This window comes from Camelus dromedarius, chromosome 20 (assembly GCF_036321535.1).
Source record: "Camelus dromedarius isolate mCamDro1 chromosome 20, mCamDro1.pat, whole genome shotgun sequence".
Lineage (NCBI taxonomy): Eukaryota > Metazoa > Chordata > Mammalia > Artiodactyla > Camelidae > Camelus > Camelus dromedarius.
Genome location: NC_087455.1, coordinates 3,783,272 through 3,800,005, shown reverse-complemented (window position 1 = coordinate 3,800,005; position 16,734 = coordinate 3,783,272). Strand labels below are relative to the sequence as shown.

At 55.7% G+C, this 16,734-nt stretch overlaps 1 protein-coding gene across 5 annotated transcripts in view; it reads right to left on the bottom strand.

The window, feature by feature from the left end:
* Window positions 1-16,734, bottom strand: part of COL22A1 (collagen type XXII alpha 1 chain) — a 213,937-nt gene that overhangs the window by 174,774 nt on the left and 22,429 nt on the right. For all 5 annotated transcript variants that reach the window (XR_004132600.2, XM_031439674.2, XM_031439676.2 and 2 more), the window contains exon 4: window positions 992-1,066. Coding sequence is in view for 4 of the 5 variants with exons in the window: in XM_031439674.2 (XP_031295534.1) it covers window positions 992-1,066 (75 nt within the window). In the remaining variant the exon portion in view is untranslated. The remainder of the gene's footprint in view (window positions 1-991; window positions 1,067-16,734) is intronic.

Here is a 16,734-nt window from a genome sequence, read left to right as displayed (position 1 = left end):
TGGGCGACCACAGCTGGACCCCAGTGGGACGCTCCGGGAAATGGGTCAAAGAGCTGGGTGTTCCTTCGCTGATGGTCACTGACTGAGGGCTGGGTTACTCCCTGGCATTTCACCTCCCACGCACACGGGCAGAACAGCCTTCTGCCGTTCTAGAAATGTCCCTCCAGCACCAAGATGCAGAGGCTGGCGTCTTCATGTGGCCACGGCAGGGCCCCTGGGATAGAGGCAGGGCACCGGCAGTGCCTACAAGACACCTGGTCCCGATCTCCTGCACGTGGCTCACTGCTTTGGATGAGAGACAGACTACATGTGGGTTAGAACTGGACCCAAGATGCTTTGGGAGGGAAAGTCAGGGCCCCTGGAGAGGAGAGCAGGGCTGGTGTCCTGGAGGGGGAAGAAGACTTTCCTGGATCACGCACTTGAAGTGTCCAGCAGGATGAGTGGCCACCAAGAAAAGTAACTGACGCTCAACACCGTCAGGGTGACGGGGATGCTGGCTCAGCCATCCCCACGCACCCTGATCGCCCTGGAACGTACGGAGACAGCCTCTGACGAGATAGCGCTATTTATTTCTGCTGCTGGCTCTGCAGTCATGCGTCTCCCAGTTCTTTTATCCATTAATCCTCTCATATATTTATAACTCTGATTCACTGTCTCCCTCATTCCCAAATGCATTTATTTATCCACCCTTTCACTCACGCTGCCAATCATCCGCTCACTCACTCACCACCTCGCTCACCCTGCTGCACGCTTTATGACTCCCACAGAATCACCACTGACTCCCAGGTGGAAAATGGGAAATTCTCCCCTACTGGACGGTTTGCTGATGGAGTGGCTACCTGTACGGTTCAAACTATCGTATCAGGACTTGGTGAAAGATGGGAGTGAGGGAAGCATCAGTGAGGTCACCCCTGAATCAAGGAGGGTCACGTTCAGGCCCGGGAAACAGCCCAGCAAAGCAAGCCACGTAGGGTGGCCATTTCTCTCCCACCTGTGATCTCCTTGGTTCCGCCATTGGTGTGCTTAAAGCGATCTCCTTCCACGCGGACGCTGGGGCAGAGCACGTCTGAGAAAAGCAAGAGGAAACAGAGAGGCTGATGAGTGAAGGCAGCCCACGGTCACTCCGGGGACCCTCCCAGCCCGTAGGACGTCCAGCCTGGAGCAGATGCAGTGGTGCTGCCACATTTAGGAACTATTTCATTTACGCCCAGATACACTTGAAAGCATCGGCCCTGCAAATCCTGGGCTCTGCGCTGGGGGTGAGGTAGAAGCGGGCCTGGTCCTCACCCACAAGGGGCTCACAGCCTGCCCGTCAGAGGGAGCCACACACAGGAACCCATGTGGTCAACAGTGTCACAAACGAGGTTTCTCTTTAAGGAACGGGAAGACTCAGCCCGACGCACAAAGGAACACAGGGGATGCCTGCAGAGAGCAGCTCAGTTTTGAAGGCATGAACTTGTATATGCAAACCCAAGTCAGCAGGGCGTTGATGGAACGGGCACAGTGTGCTACGGGCCCACCTGCCTCCCTAAGGAGCTGCAGTGCAATTCCAGGGAAAAGGCTGCTCAGTTATACAAAGGCCCTGGGGTAAGCCACACGGGAAAACACAGTTCACTATAGGACATTACATAAACGACTGATCTAAACCTCTTCACAATTTCTCACTTAAAACAAAAAGCGGAATGAAGAGGGACTCTTCCAGTTGCCCTAAAAATCCCGGAAAGAGAACCAACCGCGAATTGGAAAGTCCTGGGTCCAAGCGCTGGCTCTGCAGCAAGTCTCCTCATCTCTGGGTCGGTGTGAGCACGTGTGACACGAGACACCTTGCAAAGCACACACCTGTCGCAGGGCCGCCTGGAGGACGGGCCAAGATCAAGACACACGGGACTGGCTCTGGGTGAAGAGGCCAATTTAAATTTAGCGCTGGAGGCAGCTTAGCGGAGACCTGCGCTGCCCTTGAATCGATACGGTCCCACATGTCCCCATAGTAACCACGCATTACCAGGCAGTGCGGTCATCCCGTCAGTTCTGTGTGCAGTGATCTCCTTTCGTACTGAGGGGCACAAATACTTCGCGGCAGGACCAGCTTGAGGTCTCCTTACCAGCTGGCGAGGGGAAAGGATGATCCCTTCCCTGGCTTGGGAGGAGGTATTTTTAATGTTTATCCTAAAAGGCACCAGAGGTCTGACAAGCCCCAAGGAAGGGGTTATTTTGGAAACAGCACGGAGCTGTCCGTCTAGAACCAGATACAAGAGAGGATGCTGGTGCAGTATTTAGACAGCTCCACCCAGGACAGTGGCAGCTGCGGGGTGGGGACCAGCTGCTTGAACTTGAGCGGGACGCCAGAGGGACTGGCTGGGGACTGAGCGTCATTTAAAACGAGTTGACTCAGGAGGTTTAGTCTTGATTATGAGCAAATCTCTGGAGGCTGATGGCTGGAGCTCAGGGCAGGCAGAGCCACTGAGCCTTGCCTCTGTAAATAAAGGGGACAACCTGATTCCCGAACCCCGACGGCCAAAGGCAGCCCACAAACACAGAAAGGATGGACACTTTTCAAAGATGCTAGAGCTGGCCCAAACTGCTTTAAGAAATCATTCCTCAAAACACCTGCCACCCCTCTTGGGGCCCTCACTCAGCCTCACACATTCGAAAGCCTCAAGGGGGAATTTATAGCTGACATACGTCCGGACAAATGGACCCCAGAACACCTGTTCCAGCCAGAATCCCCAGGGAATACCAGGCCCTTAAGGTTCACTTGTTGGCAGGGAGGAGGGACTAGCCGCCAGGTCCCTCTCAGCGCATAACTGCATCACTCTGGCCAAGAGATGCCCACATCTTGGACAACAATCTACTTATTTCTACGTTAACTCATTTACTAAAACTGAAATATTTATAGAGCCCCAGATACGTTCCAGGCACTGAGCCAGTTCTAGGGACACACAAATGGGATCAGAGGCAAGGCGCCGTCCCTGCCTTCAGGGCACCCCTGGGCTGACTGGCGAGGGGCCTGGAACGTGTGAGCTCAAGGAATTTTGTCAGAGCTGCAGTGACATCCCTGAGTCTCCTAGCTTCACAGGCTCCTCCTCGACTGTCAGGATTCTGCTCAGCACCCTCGCCCAGAGCCTTGCTCTCACTCACCCCCTTACCGCCCAGGTAGGGAGCCCCTGGGCAGGGCCCCGGGTCTGGAGCTGACGGCGCCGAGCTGAAGGCCGTGACTGGCGTGGCTGTCTCCCCAGCGCGTCTGCAGACCTGGCGGAGTCTCACGGCTCTAGGCACAGAGTGGCCTCGAGTTCATGCTGAGCAGAAATGACCAGTGACACCTGAGCTGAGAGGTAAATGCTAAGTGGTGGTCTGGACGACTCCCAGGCACGGGCTTTGTCGTGATGCTGACGACCAGGTGAGGAGGTTTCACAGGCCCTGGGACTCGTGCCACGGAGAAGTGGCAGACACGGTTAGCTAACCCAACACCCATTCCCCGCTCCTTCCTTGCTGAAAGAATGTCACTTTTATTCAGATGGCAGTGTTTTCAGCTCAAGGAAAAAAGCGGTGGCTGGCTGGTCTAAGCTCATGACAGTTATTCCAGCCCCCACCTTCCAGCTGGGATGGACCTGTGACCCAGTTCTGGCCAAGGAAACGAATGACAGAGGAGCACCGTGGCTGGGGCGGCATGGTTTCTTAGAAAGCTTGCTTTTCCCGATTTAAGGGCACAGGCAGCTAGATGGGGTCGGCAAGGGTACCTCCTCTTCTTCCTTCCTCAAGTGCAGGACATATGTCTGCAGGACCGTCTATGAGAACTGAGGAGAGAGGCACTCCAACGCCAGCTGCCCCCAAGTCCAGGTGGAAAGCAGAAGAAAAAGAAGCTTGTTTTCCTGGTAAAGGAGCTACTGGCAGACTGGACCAGTTCCACCTCACTGATCAATACGGATTTATCAGGTGATCATTCAGGATCAACAGAAGAAGCAGTTCTGGAATTAAGGGTAAGGCTGAGTCTCAGGTGTCAAAATGGGTATTAAATGAGTCCTTGGTTAGCTGGTTGATTTCCCTTTCGAAAGTGTGAGAACACGAAAAAGACAAGGCTGGTAACAAAGGCCTGGAGTTCACTTAACTGCCACCCACTGACAGTCACACGCCCTCAGTCTTTAGGGAGGGAGAACATTCCAGACTTCTGGAGACACCCTCCACAGCGTGGGTTCTGCTTCACCAGAGGCTGAGCCTTGGCTGATCAGAGCTGCTGCTCCCAGGGCAAAACACCAGAAATCAATGCAGTTTCTCTGGAAAAAACTTCACCATGTCCTCAGTTTACCAAACAGCAAAGGGAGAGAGAGTACAAGATGGTCTCTAACGTCCTTCTGCTCTGCACTGACACACCCACAGTTCTGTCTAGAGAACACACATCACACCATCCCCTGGCTCCTGGCCAAGGGTTTCTCCATGCAGGAAAAAAAGGGTGCTGCCAATTAAGTGCCTATTGTGTGCCAATCACCCAGCTGGGGATTTTACCTATAACCACCATTCAAGGAGGTAGATTTTGTTCCCATTACACAGATGTAAAAACTGAGGCTAAGAGAAGTTAAGCAGCTTACCAGACAGGAGGAGCAACTGGATTTAAATAAAGGTCTACGTGTGTCTGGAATCTAGGAGTACAGACAGTTCCCCAGTCTAGCGGAGCAGGACTGGGAGAAGCAGGGAGCACAGCCCGAGGGCTCAGCGAGCAACGGAGAGGAAGCAATCACTGCCCATCCATCACCTCCCAGCAGCCGCTGCTGAGTGCAGCTAACCACAGACCAGATGATGACATTCCAAGTGGGCAGAGGAAGAGGCGGAGGAGGAGAGATGAATCAGACACCCAGCAGACACACGGCAGTTCCTCCGCTGCTCTGAGGCCAGCCGGGAAGTCGTCCACACACCCCCACCGTGGAGAGCCAGCAGGGCCCCAGGGATGATGTGAATAATGATCAGAGTTGTAAGGGCTGCCAGGACTGATGCCTGTATGCCAGGCACTTCGCTGGGCGTGCGACGCTGACTGTTTGTGCTCTGCCGGGCGACAAGAGTTATCTCCGTGCCCCACGGACACACAGAGAGGGCTTGCTCTGCCCAGACACCGTGCTCAGCACGTTGGATCCATTAGTACCTTTGACTGACTCCTCCCTACAGCCGTCCGGGATAGGTGCTGCTGTTCCCAGATGCGGAAAGAAGGGCATTAAAAAGTTAGCCAACTGTCCAAGGCTGCAGAGCTAGCAGGTGGCAAAGCCAGCAGGCTGGCCCCAGCGTCTGGCTCTTGACCACTACCTGACTCAGTCTCTCCCAGGTCACCTGGCCAAGGTGCACACAGGGACCCATGTCTGTCTGTCTCCAAAGCCTGCAGGGACAGACAGCCAGCTTGCTACTTCCTGAGGCAACCCCTTCTGCCTCTGGGCATCCCTGATGTGTCCAAGGGGCTTCCTCACTCCGAGCTGAGAGGTTTCAAGTGCTCTCCAAGTTCCGCCCACCGGGTCCATTTGCTGGTGCCCACTTATACCTGGCTCTGGGCAGGGCACTGGGGACCACGGCTGGGGCAGATGGCGAGGGCCTGTCCTCAAGCTTGCCCTCTGCTGGCACCAAATCCAAATCAGGTCCCGTTCCCTCTCATGAAAGCCGGTTAGATGTTTCAAGATAGCCAGCGTGCTCCTCTCTCCAGGCTTCTCCAGCTGAGCACCTCTGGCTCCCCGGCAGTAGAAAGAATAAGATCCCACTGGAGCACAGTAAACTGGCTATACTTCCATAAAAAGAAAAAAGGAATCAACAAGCTCGCACATTATAGGATCACGGCTCCCGAGGGCACGGCTGACGCGTGTTTAATGCTGACAGAAGCCAGTGTTTAGCATCCTGTTTGACACACACCAGTATATTTATCATGCCCATATTTCAGATGAGAAAACCAAGGCTAAGATGGCTTAGATGACCTGCTCAAACCACACCCTTCGTCAGTGGTGGAAACAGGATCCAAACTGAACCTCCAGCACTTTCATACTCACTACCACAAACCGACATATACATGGGTGTCTGGAAGATCATATAAAACGCCCAAACTATGGTTACCCCTGGGGGACAGAACTTGAAGTGTTTTCTTAAACTCATTTTTGCTTTCTGTATTTTCAAATTCACTTTAAAGACTGGAACATGATTCATGAGTACAATATTTTTAGGTTCTAAATATAATTTTTTAATAGCAGCCCTGAGCCGTGCCCTGAGGCAGCAGGAGGCTCCAGGAGAAGCAGGCAGTGGGACGGCCAGTGAGCGGTAGGTGGCGGTGAGAGCCGCTTGCAGAGGCGAGCCTGCACCAGATGCAGCATCCCCTGGAGGCCTGGAGGATGACAGGGCCTTGTGGGCTCAACATGCACTTCTGGACCCAAGAGTGCCAGCCAGGGGGACAGGGACAGGCCCCTGTTTTCAAGGGAGTCACCATGGAGACAGACAGACAGCAAGACAGGTGGGAGAGTGCTCTGCACACTGGCCAGTGAATACCTGCAGATGCTGGGAGGGTCAGCGATGGAGGCTAAGTACACAGAGACACCCTAAAAAGGAGCATGCAAGTTCTCTGGAGTCAGAATAACCAGTGCTAATAAAATCCTGGCCGCGTGTCGTGAACTTCCAGCAGCTCTGGGCACAGGCAGGCTGGGGCCTCTCTCTACCTACCAGTGCAATGGTGGGGAAGAAAAGGGAAGTGCTGAACCCCCTTTGCACCGCCTACCAGCTACTGTAGGCACTTACGTGCTCCAATTTCGCAGCAACCCTACAATATGGGTTTCTGGCACATGGGGAAGCTCAGAGAGGTTAAGTAATTTATCCAACATCACACAGCCAAGTGGCAAAGGAAGGAATCAAGAGGGGCAGTGAGGCTTGGACATGGAGTGCTGGACCCCTACTCTACCCACACATCTGAGCACTGGAAAGCACCCTGGGTGTGAATGTAATAATAACCAGCCAGGCATCAGACGGCTCCACTGCCTCGAGGTCACACACGGGGTCCCATTCACTCCTCTCTGCAATGCAGATATTAACATCCGTGCTTTACAGATGAACAAAGAGCCTTCCCAGTTGTTAAAGAAACACCCGGGGATTGTTATTTGCTGCATCCCAGGGCCATGGTGTGGCCCCTGTGAGAAGGGGCCCTCTTGTTCTAGAACTTTCTGGAGATTCCTGGCCTGCATTTCCTTTCTAGTCAAAGTGTGTTGGCACTGGCTGCCTCCCCAGAGGCCCCAGGTCCTCTCGCTGGCCAATGCCCATCTCCCAGGTCTGTTAGGCTGGAGGGGCGGTGTGGTCAGGGGGCCCAGTATTTGGGAGAACGTTTAGGAAGTGTTTTAGAGGTAGCCTGGTGGGAAGGAGCAAAACATTGCTAGAAGGAAAAATCCCCCAGGCCTGCTGACAGCGGCGACACTGGGTCCAGGAGGTCAGGGCCACACTTGCTCCCTCTCCGGAGGAGCACACCCGGCTGGGTCCTTCCTGACACCGGTGGGGATGTGCCAATTTCTGCCTGGAGCCTAGAGCTGCAAATAGTGAGAGAGCGGCTGCCAGGCCTGCCCCCAACCCAGCCCGAGCACATGTCCAGGGTACGGTGAAGCGGGGCCGGGGACGGACGGAGCAGCTCTGCCCGAGGCTGATGGGGAAGAAGGTCTGGAGTCCACGGACCTCCCCGCTTCCGTGTCAGTCTCCTCTTTGTTCTGTTTCCAGACCCAGAAACCAATGTCAAAGGTGGAGGGATTTTTCCCTAGCCAAGGGCACCCGGAAGAGTGAACGGAATGCGGACGGGAAGTCCGCGGACAACGCCTGGCACCCCATGCGAGCGCATTCATTCATTCACTCATTAAGCCAACACACTCCCGCCAAGTGCCCAGCGCACACAGCCTACTTCAAGGAACAAGCAGAAACACGCAGACGAGGCGGTCCTGCCCTGCTGGAGACACAAGCTAGACAGAGGAGGAGGCAGAGAGCAAATGCAGAGACAGCCACGGAAAAGCAAGCCGCCCCATGGCCCTGTGTGACCAGGGCCGCGGAGGAAACATGGTGGTGAGGTGACGGGGCACTGGGCGCGGTGGCCAGGATGCTTGTGGGGAACGCTGATCTGGGGAGACCCCCTAGCTTGGTGACATCGGAGCTGAGAGCTAACGAGGGCCTGAGCAGCCACGGGAAGTAGAGCCATGGGCAGAAGGTTCCAGAGAGGGCAGGGCCCTGAGGAGGAAGGGGCTGGGCCTGCCCTGGATGGGGTGGGGGCGGGGACGGAGCCGGAGTCCAGCTGGGGAGAGAGGACAGGGAGGGGAGATGCCGGGCTAGGGAAGCCTCGTAAGCCCAGGCAGGGTCTGTAATGCGGGAAGTGAAGAGATGGCTCTGCCCAGCATCAAGGCCAGAGCCAGGTCACGGTTACCTTAGGAGCGCAACCCCTGCGGGGAGGCTGTGATTGCAAATGTCCCAGGTTCCCTGGACCTCCTTCCTTCCTGGGGAGTGTCCCATGGGCCAAGCACCAGTAGGTGTCACCAGAGACTGCGAGGCCCTCCTGCAGGATGGACAGGGAGGAGACTGGGGCAGCAGGACCTCGGGAGGGCAGCAGAGCCCTCGGCCAGCACCCCGGAGCCCGGGCCCAGCTCAGCCAAGCAGTGACCGCCAGCCTCGGTGTCTGAGAAGCACCGGAGCTAAGTGCAAACCTCCTTCCCTTCCCTGCACACCCAGTGATGCACCTCGCCGCGAGCCCTGTGTTTGTCTGAGCAGCTGCACATAGCCCGTTCCAGGGTGAGGGGCAGGAGGAAGGGCTTTGTGCTGCACTGAGCACCCCCGTCAAGGTTCATGAGTGTGTGTGTGTCGGGGGGCAGGGGCACACGTGAGCATCCATGTGTGTATGAGTGGCCATACGTGAGTGTGTCTGTGTGTGTGTGACGGTGTGAGTATGCTTGTGTTTCTGCATGTGTCTGTGTGTGGATAAACTCAAAGACGCCAGAGTCTGTGTGATGAAAATGACAAAGACAGGCACATTTTACAGCAAAACAAGTCACTGAGAACGCGCTCTGACAACTGTTTTCCTTCAGCTTTCCAGGAAGCGTCAGGCAGCATCGGAGGCACTGCAGTTAATCAGCAACACTTCTTGAGAAGCCAGACGTCGTGTAACCCCGTGTCCCACTCGCCCTCCCACAAGTTCAGCTGGGGCAAGGCTAGCCACAGGATGCGAGAGACACTCAGAAACGCAGAATTCCTCCACGGGTCTAATTACACAGCTGCTCATCTATACAGAGACACGTACTTACGCGTAGACTGTCTGCATTCGTGCATGTATACATTTTGCAAGTGCCAATTTCGCTGTGGTCACTATATTTTATCCCTTAATCAATTCAACACTAAAGCCACTGTGGGAAATGCAGTCTGACCTTGCGGGGCTGGAATTCTTGGCGTGACAGTGCCAGTAAATGAGACGGTCACGGCGACGTGGATGCATTCTCTGCCCCGCCTGGGGTGGCACCGGGGGCAGAGAGTGTAGTGGCTGGCACTGGCCCCACAGCCGGGCAGGAGCTGGGGAGGGTGTTGATTTATAGCTGACGTTCAAGCCCTTTCTAGCCCGCACCGGGGCGTGAGTCCTCGTCCAAGCCCTGGGATGGTCAGAGGATCTGCAAGGCCCACGGGGAGCCCCTAAACACAACCAGGCAAAGAGGCATGTGTAGCGTGTGAACACACGGAGAGGGCAGCGGGTTAAGCGTGACAGTGAGCCAGACACAGAAAGGAAGGGGCCCTCCAGGAGGAATCCCACCCACCCGCTCAGCACCCCATAAAATACCCAGCCCAGGGTCCCTGCATGAGTCAGTGGCAGTGAATTCAGGTTGCCAGGCCACAAGGGGGGCCTTCCACAGCTGTGTTGCCTCGGCCCTAGAAGGTAGGCAGTATTACTGTCTTCCTTTTACAAGGGAAACCAAAGCTTAAAAAAGTAATCTGACACATAAACAGAGACCCCGTACTTATGCGGGGCTCTTAGAGCTGCGCTCACCTGCTGAACCGAGGGAGCGAGGGCAGCACGGGGACCAGGCCGTCCCTGCACGCTCCTCCGGTAATCCTCCCGTGCGTTCTCAAAGCGGGTGGCGCTGCCTCCGAGGGGGTGAAAACCGCTTTGAGGGAGAGGGTGAAAAACATCTTCGAGATGACAGAGGTCTGCGGCCCCCACAGTTCACCCCACCCAACAGCATAAGCAGACAATTACGTGTGGGTTTACCACTTAGAGAAGGAAGCAGCTAGAGGAGAAAACCCCACCCTTATCCAGGTCCCCTCAGAGGGAGATCACTTTTATTAAAGGGTGAGAAACACTGCCCTAAGCAAAAAGCATTTAACTCTATCGCTTTTCTGGAAAGTAACACATACACACACAGACACAGAGAAGAGGTTAAAGTGTATAAAAATATATATAAAGCATGTGTACACACACACACACACACACACACACACACACACAAGTGTCTTACATGTGACACACACGTGCGAGCAGACACTTGTCCAGCACGTGCTCAGGCCACTGCTGCACCAAGCACCTCCCACGTCCCAACCCTCACACCCTCACAGCTCCGCGAGGTAGAAATGTCACCACCATCCCCTCTGCACCAGTGAAGAGACCGGGGATGGGGGGGGAAGAGGCTAGGGAACCGGCCTGAGGCTCACCCAGGGTGGGGAGGCACAGCGGGGCCCCGACAGGTGGCCGGCTCCGGCCGCCGGGGCTGAACCAGTGCAGACCACGGGCCTCCTCCACCGGCCCTCACGCCCTGGTGGAACCACAGTGCCCGGTGCTGCCTGTGCAAACCTACCCACCTCCTCCAGGAAGCCACCTGCGGGGACAAGTCCGCACAGGGTTCAGCACTAGCAAGACAGCACTGCCGGCACAGGAGACCGGAACCCAGAGGCAAAGGGGATGCTGGTCAGTTTGGGGAGAAGGCAGACACGGAGGGGACAGTCTCCTTCCGCGGAGCAGGACGCCCTGGTCACAAGGGGGCGCGGGGGGGTGCCGCGCGGGCCTGGCGGGCAGGGCTGGGAGACTGCTTCCTCCTCGATGCCCACACGTTAGCAGTTAACACTGACAATGTTTAGTTTTCCATCACTTTCAGTAATTTTCTAATAAAATTTCCCAGCACATAATCGGGTTTAAGTAACCCAATTACTACTTCCCAAGGTGACCTCGCGCATGACAAGTTTTCACAGGAGGAACTCCCAGTGACCTTCAGGCCCGGGGTGGGGCCCCAGCCTGAACCGCTTCCTGCATCTGATGTGGTCCCAAGAGCCCAGCCACAGGCATCCACGTGGCGGCTCCAAACCCACAGCTGATGCAGCCTCCGATTCTGCCTGGGCTTCGGCTCCGCCCAGGGGACCGGCCGGGTGGGTCACCTCATGGCCACATATGTGCTCCCAGACGTGTGTGTGTGTGTTGTGTGTATGTGTGTGTGTGCAGTATCATGTGTGTATGTTGTGTATTGTGTGTGCGTGTGTAATGCACTGTGTATATGTGTTTGGGGGTGTGTATTATGTGTGCATGTTGTGTATATGTATGTGGTGTTTGTATCATGTATGTGTTGTACGTCTGTGTGTGGTGTACGTGTGTGTGTGCTGAGTTTACCTCCGAGTCTCCTGGCCACGCAGAGGGATAGAGACAGAGGTCGGGACAAGAAGACCTGGTCCCTGGGGACAAGGCCACCAGCAGGGCCACGCCCTCTCTGATGCCTACAAGAGGAGATGGGCCCAAACAAACTGCCAGGCTGGACGTGCACCCAGACCTGCCGACAGGCAGCCCCAGCCCCTGTCGGCGCTACCTCTGGGTCTTCAAGGACACAGACTTGCAGGGTTTTGAGGTGCACATCACTTCTGGCTGACCCCTTGCTTCCTGCTGGCCGTGAGGACTTGGGGAGAGCTACGCCTCAGTGTCTGTCTCCCACAGTGGGGAGGGTGGCACTTCCTTGGAGGCACTGTCACTGCCCCCAGCGCGGCCCCCCCAGCACGTGCCCCTCCCACATCAGGCCCTCGCCTCCTGCAGGCCCTTGGCTTCTGCACTGGCCTCTGCCTGGAACTCTGGGCCCATAAATCTTGGCAGGCACGGTTGTTCCGTGTCATTCCAAGCTCAACTCCACTTCTCCCATCTCTTCCTGTAACCCCTCCAGCTGAGATGCTGTCCCATGGCCCTGCTCTACTTTCTTCAAAGCATATATCACTGTATGAAACCACATTGCCCATTTACTTGACTTTTTCCGCTGTCTCCCTTCCTTTCTGGAGAGTGTCACCCTAAAAGCAGGAGCACAGATGACTTGGATCACCGTGGTGATCCCTGTGCCTCAAAACCACGTCTGGGAGACAACAGGGGGTCAAAAAATCTGTTGAAAAAATGACCCAATAAGTGTATGTAAAGGGCCCTTAAAGCATCCTCGGTTGGGAGCTGGCTTCTTTAAAGGGCGATCTAGTCCATCCCCAATCACACAAAGAAGCTGCATTATTTAATCAAAACGTTCTATGCTGCAGACAGGAAACAGCACAGAAAAGTCCTCAAGTGCCCCTGATGGTTCCCTCATCTGAGGGTGAAGTGGTCTGTGACAGCCATGGTCAAAAGCAAGAGCGAGCCTCTCAGTGAGTCGCAGCCCCGGGGCCAATCTCACGGGTCAGCACAACAGCCGGTCTGTGAGGAGGTGTGGGCCAACGCAGGAAGCTGAGAGGGGCTCCTCAGAGGGGCTGGGGACACGCATGGAGTCACAGACTAACCGAACACGTGGCTGGGGTGGAGATGCCAACGTTTTTCCAGGGAGAACAATGAAATTCATCCCCTTCTCACACAAAAGCAGCCTCTGTCTGTCTGTCTGTCGTGGGGTATCACACCCAGGACACACAGCTCAGGGGATAGCACCGGGGCTGAGCACGGACACACAACACAGACAGACAGAGGGAGACAGTGCGTCATGAATCAGAGAGGCACGAGGGGCTCCTTCTGTGCCCTAGTCCACGCTCGCATCCTGGGCTGAAGCACAGGATCCAGGAACACGCCCCTGCCCCTGGGGAGAGGAGAGGACCACCAGAGGGCGTCCCTAAAATAGAAGCAGGCGGAGGCTTCTCGCAGCCGCTGCTGGCATCCCGCGGGCTCACTCACGGCCACACGATCAGCTATATAAAGGCTGTTCTGCGGCCACGACTGAGCCTGGGCTGGAGAAAGCTCTTAATTACAGCCGGTGCTCCGGGGCCGGGCCCCATCTGCAGCCTCCACCCCACACACTGCAGGAAGCCAGGCTGAGATCCCGTCCCCAGGGAACCTCGTTAGGCCACCAAGGGGCAGGAGTTCACGTCGTGACACGGAGGTGCTTCCCCGGAGGAGCCCAAGGCCGGGGGACAGTGAGCCTCAGGCCTGGGCAGACTCTGGGGGAGGCGTTCAGGTGGCTCCCCCTCCTTACCAGGCTCCGTTCCAGGCACTGGTACCTCAAGGAACAGACCCGGCCCTCGTGAAGCTCCTGTTCTTGTGTGTAAAGACAGCTCCTAGGCAGGTAAACTAACAGCCATTTCAAACAGCAGGTGGCAAGCGGCATGCACACTCAGGGTGTACTAATCTGCCTCGTTCCTGCTGCCTCAGACAAATGTTTCTCAAGGACAAAAAGAAGCGTCAGACCCATCACCGCATCCTGGGCACCTGGCATGTGCCCAGCAGAGGGATCACCCAGTGTGTGATTGCTGAGTGAATGGATGGCTGGATGGAAGGACTGAACTGAATCAATCTCACTACGATGCACGGCTGGGTTGGAGTGCAGTGGGTGAATGGATTAGTGTGAATTCAGTGGCTGTTACAACTACAGCTGTTGAATGAATCAATGAGGGGGCTGGAGAGACGGAACAATCACTACACCAAAACCCGCGTCGTTAGTCTGCGATTTCCCAGACCGTCAGCGTGCCGCCCCTGTTCAGACAGCCGGGATTGGGGCTGTGGAACCACCCGCAGGTACCCGCCCCCGGGGCCGAGGGGCCTAGCTGTCTGGATGCGGTCACGCGCCTTGGTTCACTCTCCTACACGCTTTCCACTGCATCACTGTTTGCTCTTTTATTTGTTTTGCTTTGTTTCTAATTGAAGCAATTGTGGGGAGATTTTGTTTCGTTTGTCACCAGAATAGAGCAGACCCTCTCAGCCTACAGCTGTATTTACAGACAGGATTCCCTTTAGATGGCTAAGAATAACTTAAATCTTGCATCTATTCAGGCACTTGGAGAAGCCTGTCTAGAGAGAATCGCTGAGTTTCTCCCGATGGTTCAAGGTGGACGTGTGGTGTGCGGGGCTGGCCTGTACCCCTTTCCCCTTGGCAACACCCCCCCACCACCGTGATGTCCCTGCAGAGGTCGCACCCCTTTCCCTGAGGGAGTACAGCTGGTGACTAATTCCACTCCCAAATGTCAAACAGGAGACTGTGGCTGAGGCCCCAGCGAGGCAGCTGCTTCCATTCCAGGGCCACAGCGACTGGCTGGGAACAGCCGCAGGGCCTACACCGTCCAGTCAGACTGAATCCAGGCCCGCTGCGTGACCCTCTCCTCCCCTGGGGCTGAAGACCCACGCAGCTCTAAGAGTCACTTGACTGCCTTGTGCTGGGAGCTCCTCGGCCCTCCCTCATCCCTTGTCTCCTTCTCTGTTCTGCTCTGAGCCTCAGATCCTGGCCCTTGTGACCACATCACCCAGTCCCTTTGTTGACTGGTGTCAGGTGAGGTCAGGCCAATGGAAGGGGCCAGCAAAGCCAGAGGGGACCGAGACAGGGACTCCTTTCCTGCTCCCTTGGGGCTGTGGCTGAGCTGGCAGCCGAGAGCTGTGTTCCCCCCTGGGCTGAGGAGACAACAGCGCTGCCGGGCAGCCCCTCCCCACCCACAGAGCAGCACTTCCATCGCTGCTATCAACCAGCTTCTCCTGCTGCTGGTGCCCAGTGCTTCCAGCATCACTCCCTGACCTCAACCTCCTCTAGATAGAAACTTCCTCCACGTCTCCTCACGGCTGGGACCCTGACACACAAATCTGCCCAGAAGAGAATTAATACCCAGAAAAAAGAGCCTAGAAACGGCAGGAGAGAGTGAGTTTGGTCTCAGCGCTTAAGTCTGCCTGACCTCTGGCCTTTCTATCCTGTGTGATGTCAATGTGCTTTATTCTCTAAGCAAGTTAGAGTGGGGTTTTCAGTCACTTTGATCCAAAGCATTGTCCCTGGCTCAGACCCAACACCAGTGGTGGTGAAATCCTGTTCTGGGGGCCCTGGGGCATGAGGCCAGAGTGCAGAGGCTGAAGGCCGGGATTCTGCCCCCAGCTCTGCCGTTTTGTTAACAGGGCAATGTGACCCAGTGACCTGACCTTGCCCGGGCTGGCCCTGCCATTCCCAATGGAAGCTCTTCAAAATCTAAATTCTGCTCTGCCAAGATCTAGAATCAGTCTGAACCCAGGCTGGCAGCATGGTGAAATGCCAGAGGGTAGGGTCCAGAAGCAGCCTTGCTTCCCAGGGCCCTGGGTGGCCCCTGTGCCACCAAGTTGGACGTCTGCCTCTTGGCTGGGCCTGTGGCCTAGTGGCTGACTCTTGTAGCCCAGACTTCTGGCCACATGCACCTCGGTCAGTCCTCAGCCTGGCTCGGCCTGGGCTGTTCCTTCTCCCTGCTTCCTCTTCCCCAGCGTGGCCCCGTCACCTCCCCGGCCTACTGCTGAGGGCCCAGCAGGCCTTGCAGCTGTGCCTCCCAAGGTCTCAGCATTCTGAATGCCCTCATCTGTGAAAAGGAGATTCATCTTTATCTTACAAAGTTGTCACGAGGATCAAATGAAGTCACTGTGGGAAATCCATGGCCAATGGCTGGCACACTGTAGGGTAGGTAACCACCTCTTTGCCCTCTGGGCATCAATTCCTTCATCCTTGGGCAACAACGCATCATCTATTCCCTGCACCGTTCTCTGAATTTCCCAGCAGTCTGTGAAGGGGCTCCTTTTTGCTTGCCATCCTGCCAGCATTCCATTCTCCACAAAGACCTGACCATGTCACGCCCCTGCCCAGAACCCTCCAAGCCTTGCACACAAGGCTCTCCTTTATCCAGTCCTTGACAATCACACAAAGCAACCAACCCCAACTCCCCTCCTGTCCTCCGGCTATTATAGTTCATTGACTGCGTGTTGCCAACCTCGTCCTTCTAAACCAGCTAAGTGCCACCTCCTCCAGGAAGTGGAGGTCATCCACCCTCCATTCGCAGGGTCATCATCCACCACAACCACAGCAGGACCCCACCCATAAGACTCTGTGGCACCTTGATTAAACTCACCCCCACAATATCACATTCCTTTTTTTTGAGTCTTTTCCACCATCTAGACTAAGGAAGACCTGAGGGCAGGGGCTGTGTCTTATCTTTTTCTATAGCCCAGAAATCAGCACAAGGCCACACAAACAACAGATCCCAGTAAACGTCTGTGAATAAATAAATACAGATTAAGTGAGCCAATACAGAGAAAAAAAGTCACAGCATGGTAACGAAACTAAGGACATCGAGTCTCAGACAAGTTTTACCAGGCTGTGAGCCGGGCCCACCCCTGGGACCAGACCCCTGCCGCTCTGCCCTTCTGCTCCCGCTGCCAGGCCCCTCCTCCACTGCCCTGCCCAGGTGTGACCTTCTGGGCTCCCCAACCAGGGGCAGTTCATCCCCCACAGAAGTCAGCAAGACAGAGGCTGACCCTACTCCCTGCCCCCACCTGCTGGCTTCGGAGGAGGAAGT